Genomic DNA, 13420 nt, shown 5'->3' with positions numbered 1-13420 from the left:
CTTGTTCTGGAATTCCTATTGTTGTTATTAAGTGCATTGAGTTGGTGCCTATCCTTAGTGACCCCATATAAGGTTTTCCAAAGAGCAGCTGGTGAGTTTGAATCAGCGACCTTGTGGTGCAAACCAACTTTGCAGCACATTAACCCACAGCACCAGACCAGGACTCCAGAATAACTTATTCCTCTTCATGTTTTCTCATGTGATTTTTGTTTTTGTTTTCTGCTTCACATTCACAAGATTCAGATATTTTTCATTTCATAAGAAAGTACAGAGAAGTTGAGTTTCTTAGAACACTCTTACTCCAAAACATGTTTGGTTTGAGAAAGCAGTTTAACAAATCTCTCCAAAACATATCCATTTTCCAGCAAAAAAATATTTCAACAGAAACTAAATGTTCAAAATTTCTTTCTTTTTTTGTTCCCCCAAAAAACAGGTAATGAAAAATGGAAACAGCACAAATAAATTAACATACACTTTGTGACTTCCTGTAACTTGTAATGCAATTAACCTGATGTAAAGTTCATATATGTAATATACGAATAAGAAAATTAATACATATGATTGAATATAGACTAATTTTGAACAATTGAACTATGAGCTGGTTCTGGTCAGCCCTAGACTAGTCTGACCTCTCATTCTCAGATGCTGTCTGGGAAAGAAAGAACAATTCGCCGCTGGTATGGGATCTGCAAACACTACTTCTGGATTGGGTGCCCTGCAGAATCTCCATCTAAGGCCAGAGTATCACTGTCTCTTTGTATGCCCACCCACAAAATAAGGTTCTTGGCTGGCAAAAGAACCCAGAATTTTCTCCTTTCTGGGTCTGACACCAAGCCTAGTTTTATCCTTTCATTGTTTTTGTTAGCTTGATCTTTACCTACCCTTGCATTTTATCCATTGTCACAAGGTCAAGAGCTTAAATACACAAGGTGCTCCTCAGAAACACTATATATACATTACAGCTATGAGTCAGAACTGACATGATAGTACTTCACAAAAACAACAATCTCTACCTTCTCTTTTTTTCTACCTTCCTATCTATTTCTACTTTTAAAAATTATAAGAAAAAATTATCTATCTTCCTATCAATTTTCTACCTCTGAATTGTTCTGAGTTCATTGGAATCATAGATTTTAAAAAATTATAAGCTAATCAACGTCAAATAGGAAACTGGTGAAGGATAGAGGTCACAATTTCAGAAGATATTCACAAATCAATCTAAGTATAAATCACACTTTAGTTCTACCAGCTGTTTAAGATTGCAAACTACAGGATGTGTTTTGTTGGCATTCGCCAATACCTGCTTTACTTATGGATCATATTCAAAAGAAATGATAGAGTTGAAAATGACCAAGAACTTGTATCCTTGGAATATAAAAATAAAATATGAATCCTAGGTTTATCCCAACACTTTTGGTCACTTGGCCATGCTGTGGCCATTGTTTAGGTCCAACCATCTCTTTGAAACTAGATTCCCTCTCCTCCCAAAAAAAGTATAGATGTTGGCTGAGAGTTGATGAAATTTCAAGTAAAAATTGAATCATACTTTAATAAAGTTGTATGCTGTGGTTTCAGTGGAAACCATAAGGTATTTATCAAACTCCTCTACAAGTTTGAAATAGAGTTTCAAACTGGTTCATTTTGGGTCAACCCTCTGCTGATAATTTGTGTTTCTACCGAAATATTTCACTGCAGATTTACTGAATCAGCATCTTAATCTTATTTAAAGGTAAAATTCTGATTCAGTATGTCTGGGGTGGAAATACAAATTCTTAGCAGGGCATCAAAATGGAATGAACTTGATATATTTTGAGTTCATTGTTGTGGCTGTTGTGTGAATCCATCTCATTGAGGGTTTTCCTTGATCCTTTACCAAATATGATGTCTTTTTCTGTGCCCTGCAGGCACAAGGGTCAGCTAAAGAATTGAGCAGTTTATGTACAGATTTTGGGGCTCCCCATGTTTACTTTTTAGGATCTAACTCCTTAATTTCTAAAACCCTTTGGCAACCCCAGAGTGTACTGTTCGTGACACCTTAAACTAATAAGACTGAGTTTATTTTTTTTTAATTGTAGTTATCGTACATTACACAGACTAGGTTGTTTCCTAGGGGGAAAGTCTTAAAATTGCCATGCCTTATCTGTTGTGGTTCATTTTTTTCAAGGGTTAAGTCTCTTCCCTTCATTTTCTGCCTGCTTTTGGCTCACCAATGCCTTGAGTAGTTATATTTTTTTCTGGACTTTTAAATTATTATATGTCAAAGGATTAGTCTGAAAAAAGCTACTGAGTAAGTTGTGATATACAGTTTTTCATTAGCTTTCATTTCAAAATACTTTCTTGTTTCCATTATAATTTCTTCTTTGGCTAGTGGGTTATTTCAATATATGTCAATTTCTTCGTATAAGGATTTGCTGGTCATCATCTTTTTGTTGATTTCTAGCCTAACTCTGTCATGATCAGAAAATGTATAAGCAGTATAGGATTATAATTCTTTGAAATTTGAGACTGGACTAATTAGAGCCCAACATACAGGAGTCTTGGGTAATGCTGTTGGATAAAATGTTGGACTGCAAATTGGTTTGAACCGCAAGGCCTGTGGTTCAAGCCCATCAGTCACTCCTCATAAACCCTATACAGGGTTGCTCTTGGTTGGAACCAACTCAATAGTACTTAACAGCAACAATAACAACATACAGGCAATTTAAGGAGCTCTGGTAGCATAGTGGTTACGAGTTGGGCTGCTAACCTCAAGGTCAACAGTTCGAAACTACCATTTGTTCCGCAGGAGAAAGATGAGGTTTTTTGCCCTCGTAAAGTAAAGGAGTCTTGGTGTGGCACTGTGGGCTAATGCATTAGACGGCAAAGTCATTTGAACTGCAAGGTTGGTGGTTCAAGCTCACCAGCTGCTCCTTGGAAACCCTATACAGGGTCGCTATGGGTCGGAATCAACTCGACGGCACTTAGCAACAACAACAAAGATGTAATGCCTTGGAAACCCTATATAGGATCACTATGAGTCAGAACTGATTCCATGGCATCCAACCACTACCACCCTACAGGCAATTTGTATCTGTATCCTGTTTGTATACAAAAAGTGTGTTCTCTTAGCTATTGAGTACAGTGTCTTCTGTAGATCAGGATATGTTTGTGAATCATGATCAAATCTTATTTGTTTCAGGAATACATTTTTTCTGAGAAAAATTTACTGAGTCTGATATGTTGAAATCTTTCATTTGTGTCCATTTTGCTTTTAGTTATGTTAATTTTTCTCTTTTTCTTTTGAGCTCATGTTATTAGATGAATTTAAATTTAATTATGTCCTTGTGAATCAAACCCGTTAACAGTATGACTTTTCCATCTTTTATCTGTGGTAATGCCTTTGCTCTGAAAGTCTACTCTGTTGTTGCTAAGTGATGCCCAGTCAGTTTGGACTCATAGCAACGTGTATAGGGTTTCCAAGGAGCTGCTGATGGGTTTAAAATGCCAACCTTGTGGTTAGCAGTCCAGTACTTATCCTACAGTGCCACACCAGGACTCTGAGACTATTTTTTCAGTGAATTAATTTTTTTTCCTTACAGTTTTTTGTTTTTGTTTTTTTAAATATCCTTGTAGTTTAAGTACTCTCTTTTAGGCAGCATTTTGTTGGATTTTATTTTCTTTCATTCCAATGTGAGAATCTTTTTCTTTCAACTTACAATTAATATTATTGTTAAGTGCCAATATTTGCATTTTAAGCATAATTTTCTATTTTCACTATCTTCTCTTTCCTCCATCAGTCCTATACATTTTTCTTTCCATCCCATTATTAACTTATTAGGGTGCATGGTGGCTCCATAGAATTAGCACTGGACTTTGTAGCATATGGTAGGCAGTCTGAGTCTACCAGCTACTTTTTGTGAGAAAGATGAGGTTTTCTGCTACTGCCAAAAGATTAGCGCCTCGGAAGTTCTTTGTAGGGTCACTGAGTTGAAGCTATCTTCATGGCACTTAACAGTAACAGCAATAAACTAATTGGTGTTCTGGTGTGGTGCTATAGGATAAGCACTTGACCAGTAACTTCAAAGTTCAAACCCAGTAGCCACTTCTCAGAATACCCTATGCAGGGTTGCCATGTTGGAAGTGACTTGAAGGTACTCAACTACTACCACATTAAGTTATTGGGAGTCCTGGTGTGGCACTGTAGGATAAGCACTGGACTGCTAACCACAGGGCCGGTGGTTCAAATCCATCAGCTGCTTCTCGAGAAAGAAACCTCTACAGGGTCACTGTGAGTCAGAACCAACTCGATGACACTTAATAACAACAATGAATTTATTGAAGTTTTAGATACATTGTGTCTTATATCATTATCATTTGCTAGATTAAGATTATTTTATTTTATTTTTAATAGGAAAAGATAGAGTATTTAACACCCCGTTGTGTGAACAAGGAATTGTTGGGTTTGGAATTGGAATTGCAGTTACTGGTGCTACTGCCATTGCAGAAATTCAATTTGCAGATTATATTTTCCCTGCGTTTGATCAGGTAAGGGAATCCTATATTATTATGAATGAACATTTCTAAGATAAATGTTAAGTCTGTTAAGTAATGAAATACTGCCTTTACCCTAGCTCCCACTTCTCAGTTGTGGGAGCATTTCATTCCTTTGAGTTAGTGCACGGACATATTTTAAAGACATACAAGTTACCCCTGCTTTTCAAAAGTATTGCACTTCTAGGAAACCTTTTGTAAACTGAAGTGGTTGGTGTAAAGGGAAAAAGTAATTACCACTAATTTATATGGGAAATATTTTTGAGCACTCCCAGGCCCCCCAATATAACCCACCCAAATCATACCGAATAACACTGACACACAGTGTTCACAGAGACAGGTCAAAGTCATGAGGGATTAATGCAGAGCTGCTGTGTAGTTCCCAAAGAAGGAGCTTTCTGATGCTGTTCTAGCTGCTTGATTAATTACTGCTGGTGCCCAAACAAACTAGAACATTCCTTTTACTTTTTGTCTTCTTTTGTAAAAGTGAAAATCATCTTTGGATTTCTTTCAGTAAGAGAAATAGGTACTAATGTCAGCCTGTTGTTAAAAGTGAAGTGGCATAGTACACACATAGTACAGTGAGCTGTAGCAAAGTGGGGGATATCTGTAATAGAATGATTAAAGAGAATTGGAAAATAAAGGACTCATTTTGATATGTCCCTTTTGCCTTTCCATCTGCCCAGATTGTTAATGAAGCTGCCAAGTACCGCTATCGCTCTGGGGATCTTTTTAATTGTGGAAGCCTCACTATCCGCTCTCCCTGGGGCTGTGTAGGTCATGGGGCTCTCTATCATTCTCAGAGTCCTGAAGCTTTTTTTGCCCACTGTCCAGGAATCAAGGTATAATACTTTATGTACTTTATTTGATATCTGTGTAGTAATTTCTGTTTGGGTTAGTTTTGTTAATATGAACTGATATGTTCATCTCCTGGTGTGGTTCTGTAGGATTGGCACTGGACTGTGAACTACAAGGTTGGCAATTCAAACCCACCAGTGCTCCTTGGAAACTCTATAGCTATGCAGGGTAACTATGAGTCAGAATCGACTGCACAGTACTTAACAACACCAAATAATAACATGCTTATCTGGAGGAAAACAAACAGAATCTTTGGGAATTTATGTGAACTTAATTTCATTTAAGAAAAAGAACGTATCATTTTATTCAGATCAACTCTCCAGTGTTCAGTTTTATAGAATGTTTCCTTAAAGCACCACAGGCTTGACCCAGTATTCATTTCAAATTCCTTGAAATAATTTCATAGGCTTTGAAGACTAAGACTGAGGAACACAGCTATTTTTAACTTACCATATTTCAAAGCTCTGCTTCTTTCTAATGTTTCTCTGTTACTTACTGATCCTGGGGTGATTTTAAATCTACGGTTTAGTCTACATTGGCTTTAAAATGATAGGGACTGAACTTTAACCCATTTTCTTACTTTTCAAATAAACTGAAGGAAGACTTTGTTGCTTAGGTGTTTGTTTGTTTTTCTAAATAATTGATTTTGGAGCATCTCCCTTTTATAGCCTGCTTTCCATAATAGCTTAGGCCTTTTTTTTTTTTTTTAAGTATACTAGGTAAATTTAATTCAGAAGGTCATGACATGACACTTAAAGGAATTCTAAAATTATCTGAGACCTTAAGTTTTTAGTTTTTATTGTGAATTGAGTGATAGTTTACATGGGAGAACATCAGCTTTACATTCATCCTATTGTATTTCATTTCATTGCAATGATTACAATCCCCTCCATATATAATCATTCAGCAGCATTTGCTTCCATTCCCTCTGTTGTTTTTTTGGCTGTACACCAAAGCACTCAGGAATATATAACCATTCAGACAACCAAAGGGCATACCCTGCAAGCCTGCCCCCCGGCCGCCAGCACACAGCCCCTCTCCCTCCTTGAGTCTTGGTCTTTTGATAATAGAAATATTTTGAGAATTTTGTGCCTTAATTTATACGTTACATTGTTTTCTGTTATATTTAATGAATAGTTTTCTGGGAAGCCATGTTAGAAACTCATAAGGTATGTCCTCCAAAAGATCTGTTGTTTTTAAGTGCCATTGAGTTAGTTCCAACTCATAATGACCCTGGGTTCCTGAGGAACAGCTGGTGGGTTTGAACTGCCATCCTTGTGGTTTGCAGTCCAGTGCTGATCTTACAGCGCCACATCAGGAGTCCAAAAATATGGATTAGGGGATTCCAAAAAGTTCTTGGAAAAATTCCAATATCTCTAAATTTAAATTTCCATGAATTTTTAAAATTTATTTTAGATTTTTGCTTCTTTGTTTGATAGCATGAATTCGTTATGAAACCTATGTCTGTTTCATTTATTTATATTTTTTTCTACAAGATTAAAGTTTCTTAGCTATTAGAGGTTACATCATTTTTAAAGTATAAGCTACAAGTGGTGTGTTGGGACAGAAGCCACATTCAAGGCAATAGTTATTTTTGTGTTTGAAGTGAACATTGGCTCACATTCAACGCTTATAACATTAGTCAGTGTTTTTAAAAACAGACCTCATCTCAGTTCCCTACCTTCTCTATCCTCCTTCCTCTTTTCTTTTTTTTTTTTTTAATACATAAAGTGTTGTTAAGTACTGTTGAGTTGTGTCAGTTTCGACCCATAGCAACCCTGTATAGAGTTTCCGAGGAGCAGCTGGTGAGCTTGAACTGCCAACCTTGCAGTTCAAACAGCTTTGCAGTCTAGCACATTAACCCACAGCGCCACACCAGGATTCCAATACATGAAGTACAAGAGGCTAAAAAAATAGATGAAGAGAAAGTAAAAAAAAAAGAACATAAGATAAAGAAAGGCATCGAGTGACATGGCATGCAGTGTGCTCAGCAGTGTTTACAAAATATAAACTATTGAGCTTCATGATTCTGTTTTATTTTTTTAAATAAAAATCCTTCAGTAAAAATGGCATAAAAATGACTTGCAATGCAAATGTATTTTGCTTCAGGAATCTTATTTGAGTCTTGTAATGAATTGTCTTGTAATGATAATGTTTTCAATGTAATAATTGTGCTTTACAGTCTTAAATTTTTAATGCTTTTAAAAAGAAAATTTTGGTTATTTGAAAACCAGTTCTTATAAATGAGTTTACTGTAATACATTTTTGTTAAAATTGTCTTTTAAAAAATCTGTTTCTACAGGTGGTTGTACCCAGAAGCCCTTTCCAGGCCAAAGGACTTCTTTTGTCGTGCATACAGGATAAAAATCCTTGTATATTTTTTGAACCTAAAATACTGTACAGGGCAGCAGGTAAAGGTTTCTTTTATTTTAGTACATATGAATTTCTTTATATACTTTATTTTTTATCATTCAAAAAATAACTTTTCCCCTATGTAATCTTGATTTATATGTCAAATATAGAAAAAATAAATACTGATTTGTTATATATTTAGTATGTCTTCGGATGTAAATTATGTGTTAGATTTAGGGAAAAGTCCAGTTAGTCATTTTATATTTTCATTGTGGACACCAGGAAGCACTGTGAACTATGGTGAATCTATGGTAAGACCATAAGATTGTGTTAAGTTATAAAGTATGTGCTTTGTAAATGTGTGTTGAATAAATTGATACATTTCTGAGCATATATTACATAGTTTTGATGTTGGACCATATAAATATTTTAGTTAATAAAAATTACATGAACAAGAAGCAGCATAGTCAAAGCAGCAGGAAGTAGAAGTTGTTTGCCTTTTAGCCCATGGTTCAGTTGGAGCAGTCCATTTCAGTGGTGGTGTGTCAACTTAGTTGGAACTGCATTTCCCAGAATCCCTTTGTCTGCATAGTTCTGAGTTACTATGGCCGTAAGAGATATTCTATAGGAGATTTGGAAGCAACAATCATATTCTTCTTTTTGGGTTATCTCATGATGGAGCATCAACAGGACTTGTTCCTCAAGTTCTTGCCAGACCTTCTCTTTGAGTTTCTCTCACTCCTGTGCCAGGTATGTATTTAGCTATACAAAGGATGCCAGGTTTTCTTGCAGGTTACCCTCACCATTGGAGTTAGAAGTTTAAACTTGGTGGATGAAGCACAAACATGACTGCTCTTTGGGTTCCAGTCATCTTTGCAGGTTCTAGTTTGTCCTTGCTCTGCCCTACTGCATGCCTATCTTCCCTTCCTTACAGCCTGCCTGGCCCTGTGAACCAGAATTTGGTGCTGTTGTTGAAGTTGCTATATCCATAGGGTGGATTATATTGCAGATCTGTACTTTATTTGGGGTTGTTTGCTTTGGATGTGACAATAAGGACAAGCCCCTCGTTATTTATTAAAAGCTAGTCTCTAGAAGAAGGTAGACTGTGAAGCCAAGCAGATGAGTTTATTGAGGGTGGCATGGATGGAGAGAAACAAACAAAAAGTGAAAATCTTTTCTCCTTCAACTCATTAGGTTAGTTCCTAAGGTTCTTAGGCTTTGTCTTGTTCCTTTAACATTCCTTTTATTAATGAGTTTTCTTCAGATTCTTCTATCAAAATTGATTTTGATTTTAATCTTTTTTGAGTTTCAATCTCTTGCATACTTCACTAAAGTAATAGATAACCTTCCCTAATACAGTAAATAATATTGAGAAAACAATGTTACCTTTTAAACATGAAAATAACCAAAGTGGATTAGCACAGTAAATTACACCCTTTAATAATTTGATAATGATAAAAACTACTTTTGTTCCAATGACTGTGGTAAGAAAACCATACGTATATATAGTTGCTAACTGCTGTCAACTTAGTTCCAACTTGTAGCAACCATATATAGAGTAGTGGCTGGTGGGTTTGAACCACCAACCTTGAGGTTAGCAATACAGTGCTTGTCCAACAGCACCATGCTAGGACCCGCCATCTGCTTATACATAACATAAAAATAGTACTTACCTCATAAAGTTGTTGAAAGGATTCAGTGAAAGAATCTGTGTGGAGCATTTTTACAACACTTCGTTTTACAGTGCCATACTGCATTTCATTTAATCCTCACAACAACTATTTTATTTAATCTTCACTAAAACTTTTTAACAGTTCTGGTCTCACCATTTTACAGAGTCAGAACTTGAGAATTGGAAAGTTAAACAACTTGCTCGAAGTTACACAGCCTGAATTCAAACCCAGATAGTCTGTCACTAGAGTTATATGACACAGATATGTAATACTCACAAAAGCCACATGAAGTTGTCTTATCTAAATTTAGAGAGTTTAAGAAACTTGCTCCAACTCATATAGATTATACACGGTAGATTTATATTTTAAACCAAAGTGTTCTGACCCCAGAGGCTGCCCACTGCCCTATTTTGTATCTTATTTTAATATTTTAAAATAGACCTTTCTAGTATAATAGTTTATGTTAAGAAATATGTTATTGTTTTTGTGTGTTGAGTCAATTTCAACTTATATTGACACCAGGTGGCTGAGTAGAACTGCCCCACAGGGTTCCCTAGGCTACAGTCTTTGAGGAAGCCGATCTACAGTTTAGCACTGTAGAATGAAATGTTGCAAAAATGTTCCACACAGATTCTTTCACTGAATCCTTTCAACAACTTTATGAGGTAAGTACTATTTTTATATTATGTATAAGCAGATGGTGGGTCCTAGCATGGTGCTGTTGGACAAACACTGTATTTTCTCCCATAGACCCACTTGTGAGTTCAAACCACTGACCTTTCATTTAGCTGCCTGGTCCAATTCACCACTGCCTACTTTTTTATTTTTCCTTAGAAGTGAAGCAATCTACTTTTTCATTCAATAGAATTATGTACTTTCAATCGGAGTCTGAGTGGCTCAAGCAGTTGTGATCAGCTAGTAACCTAAAGGTACTTGTTGGTATCTACCCAGTGGCCCTTGTGTTAAGTCAGTGCATCCCATGTATTGTGTGTAGTCAAAATTTTGAATATATACAACATTAAGTTCTCCATTGGCATAAGATTGATTCACTTCTTTAAATGTCCAGTGTATCACAGATATGGTTTGGGAGCCCCTCTTTCATGTAGTCATTAGGGGACTCAGGTTCTTTTCATTTTGTGACCATGCCCGTTTTAACATGTGACCTGCAAAGGTTGCTGTAAGGAGATAAACCAGAAGATAGTCATCTCTGAATAATTTTAAGAGCCAAGGTCTGGAATTGGTGTATGACAATATTTCATTGACCAGAATTTGCCACATGACCCTACCTAGATGCAAAGGCTTCATGTGTTTTGGAGGAAGTGAAATAATTTGGTAAATAGCTGCTTTGCTGCTGCCACAGCTCCCTGACCTCCCCACAATTGATCTGTGCTGTAGGAGTCTCCTACATGTACAGGCTATTAAATTCAGAAATGACTTCTTTAGTTCAGCCATTAACTTTATAAACTACAAAGATGAAAATACAGATAAGTACATTCTTCATGTGGCAGTTTTGTTGGCTTTTTTCAACTTAATTTGAATGCACAATAAATAGATATAAAACTTCTGAATTTAAAAGGAAAGAGACTAATATTTTTGATTTCTTGGTTATTCATTTAAGTGTAATGGAACTTTTTTTTTAAATGGCAGAGGGAGATTTAGAAAAGGTAGATACAGAAGAACAGTTTGTTGTTTGGAGATGTGTCAGTTTTAACCAATAGCAACCTCACGTACACAGAACATTGCCTGGTCCTGTGCTGTTCTCAATCATTGCTGTGCATGAGCCCATCATCACAACTACTGTGTCAGTCTGTGTCATGGAAGAGCTTCCTTTTTTTAGCTGACCCTTGAGTTTTTCAAGCCTTCATGTCCTTCTTCAGGGACTGATCTCTCCTGATAATATGTCCAAACTAGGTGAGACGACAACTGCCATCTTTGCTTCTAAGGAGCATTTTTGGCTGTACTTCCTTCAAGAAAGAATTGTTTATTTTTATGTCAGTCCATGAAGACTTCTCCCAACTCCATAATTCAGAGGCATCAGTTCTTCTTTGGTTTTCCTTATTCGTTGTCCAGCTTTTGCATGCAATCTAGACAGTGTCAAAAACACACATAATGGTTATGATTCAAAAAGGGAATGGGTAAGTTGGCATTATCAGATACAGGCATCTTGCGGAGAAGGTATTCTTACATGTCTCTTGAACTTTTCAGCTTTATTTAATTGAATGGTATGTGATGTCAATGATGTTGTAGTAGATGTAGATTTCATCTGCGGTTATAATCAGAAAGCAAGTAGGCTAAAAGCCTGGCAACGCTGATTTCTAAGATTCAAGTTATTCTTACAAGCAAAAAATAGGTCATACTTATCTTCAGGATTTATTTTATTTTTTAGTAAATACTCTAAATATATGTGAATTGATAATATTCTAAAGAAAACCAATTGACTTACTAGATAGCTTCTGAATTTAAGAATGTTTTTGTCCAATTATCAGGGCACATAGAAGAGGGAAATTAGTATTCGATATGCTTTCATTGGCATCGTTAAGCAGATTTTGTTGTACAGGCTAGTTTATTTAAAACCAGGTACACTCACTGACAAGAATAAGTTGGATAAATTAATGATAGAAAATTTAATTTATTTGTTAGATTTTTAAGTTAGGTTTTAAAGTAAAATAATATTTGTATGGAATTTGAAACCAAATAATGCCAGTCTTATAACTGAAAATAGCAATTCCCTCCTTTACCCTTTACCAAAGTCAAGCTTCTCTCCATATAGGCAACCACTGTCACCTCTCTTAGTAGTTATTTTTCTGACATTTATCATCATATTTGTAAATAGTGTGTTTATACTGCTTTGAAAATATTTAAGTCATTGTTATTTTAAATTTCTGCTGGGGAGGATAAGAATGTAGCTGTTTTATGCGATCTTCTTTGCTCTAACAGTATATAGCTCTCTCACCTTAAAATACCTGAACTTCTTCAGTGTCATCATAAACTATTGCATGATTTATGGACAGATTATTATTTATGTTTTCATTGCGATGACCATATCAGTATTATTCACAGTGGGGCCAAAAAGTACATTATAACATTTCCTCTTGGTACTACTCTTTATTTTCTCTGGAGTTAATGCTTTCTGTCTTCCTTCTCCTTTTTATTTGTTTAATTTCTTAAGTTCCTAATACTAATATAGTTTCTTGTCTTCTCAATGCATTTAATCTTTGTTTTCATTATATTTTGACACATTAAGTAGTCAGTCAGGCTTATCTTTTTCCTGGAGTCAACCTTCTGCCTTCCTGGACAGTATAATACAGGGGTTGAGTGGGTATTCTAGGCTAAGACTACCTGAGTTTTAAGTACTAACTCCACCACTTGCTAACTGGGTGACTTTTGGCAAACTAATTAACCATTCTATGTTTTAGGATCCTCATCTGTACAATGAATATAGTGATAATATGCCGGGGACTGGCCTCGACACGGATGTTTGGTTCACGAGGTGGGGATATCTGGCGGCGGTAGAAATATAGAAAGACACACAAGGACACAACGAGAGAGACAAAGAGACACCCCGAAACCAGAGTGGATGCGGGACTGGCATCAGGCAGATCCTGCATTGCAAACATCTCAGCCATGAGGGCCGTAATATCCTGCATAGTAAACATCTTGGCTAAACAGGCAGTATGGTTGCAATGCTGGACTGAGCCCCCTGCATGCTGTAACGCATGCCTTGTCTGTCATAATGCACGCTTTCCAAGCTGCAATGCACACCTGGTTCGGCCTGCGCCTCTGTTTTATTTAAGGGAGGTACTTTACACAAAGCTGGGCAGGACTAAGACAAGGTACAGCTAACATAAGTAATTTTCCAGACATTCAGGCAGCTTTACATCTTACTTTGCAGGTTAGAATCTCACGACTTGCTCAAGCTTAATTAACATACCTTTTAGCACCTAGCCTCAAATGGGGGAAGAAAAAGGAGGATTGGGAGGATTCTCATTGTATCAGCTGCCCAGCCC

The 13420-nt window shown here is 36.3% G+C and overlaps 1 protein-coding gene across 1 annotated transcript in view; it reads left to right on the top strand.

The window, feature by feature from the left end:
• The window catches only part of BCKDHB (branched chain keto acid dehydrogenase E1, beta polypeptide), a 343203-nt gene that overhangs the window by 81236 nt on the left and 248547 nt on the right, over positions 1-13420 (top strand). The window contains exons 4-6 of the mRNA XM_006873276.1: positions 4391-4524; positions 5217-5372; positions 7691-7799. Coding sequence (XP_006873338.1) covers positions 4391-4524; positions 5217-5372; positions 7691-7799 — 399 coding nt within the window. The remainder of the gene's footprint in view (positions 1-4390; positions 4525-5216; positions 5373-7690; positions 7800-13420) is intronic.

The sequence above is a fragment of the Chrysochloris asiatica genome, unplaced genomic scaffold (genome assembly GCF_000296735.1).
Source record: "Chrysochloris asiatica unplaced genomic scaffold, ChrAsi1.0 scaffold00233, whole genome shotgun sequence".
NCBI lineage: Eukaryota > Metazoa > Chordata > Mammalia > Afrosoricida > Chrysochloridae > Chrysochloris > Chrysochloris asiatica.
This window is presented reverse-complemented; position numbering and strand designations above follow the sequence as displayed.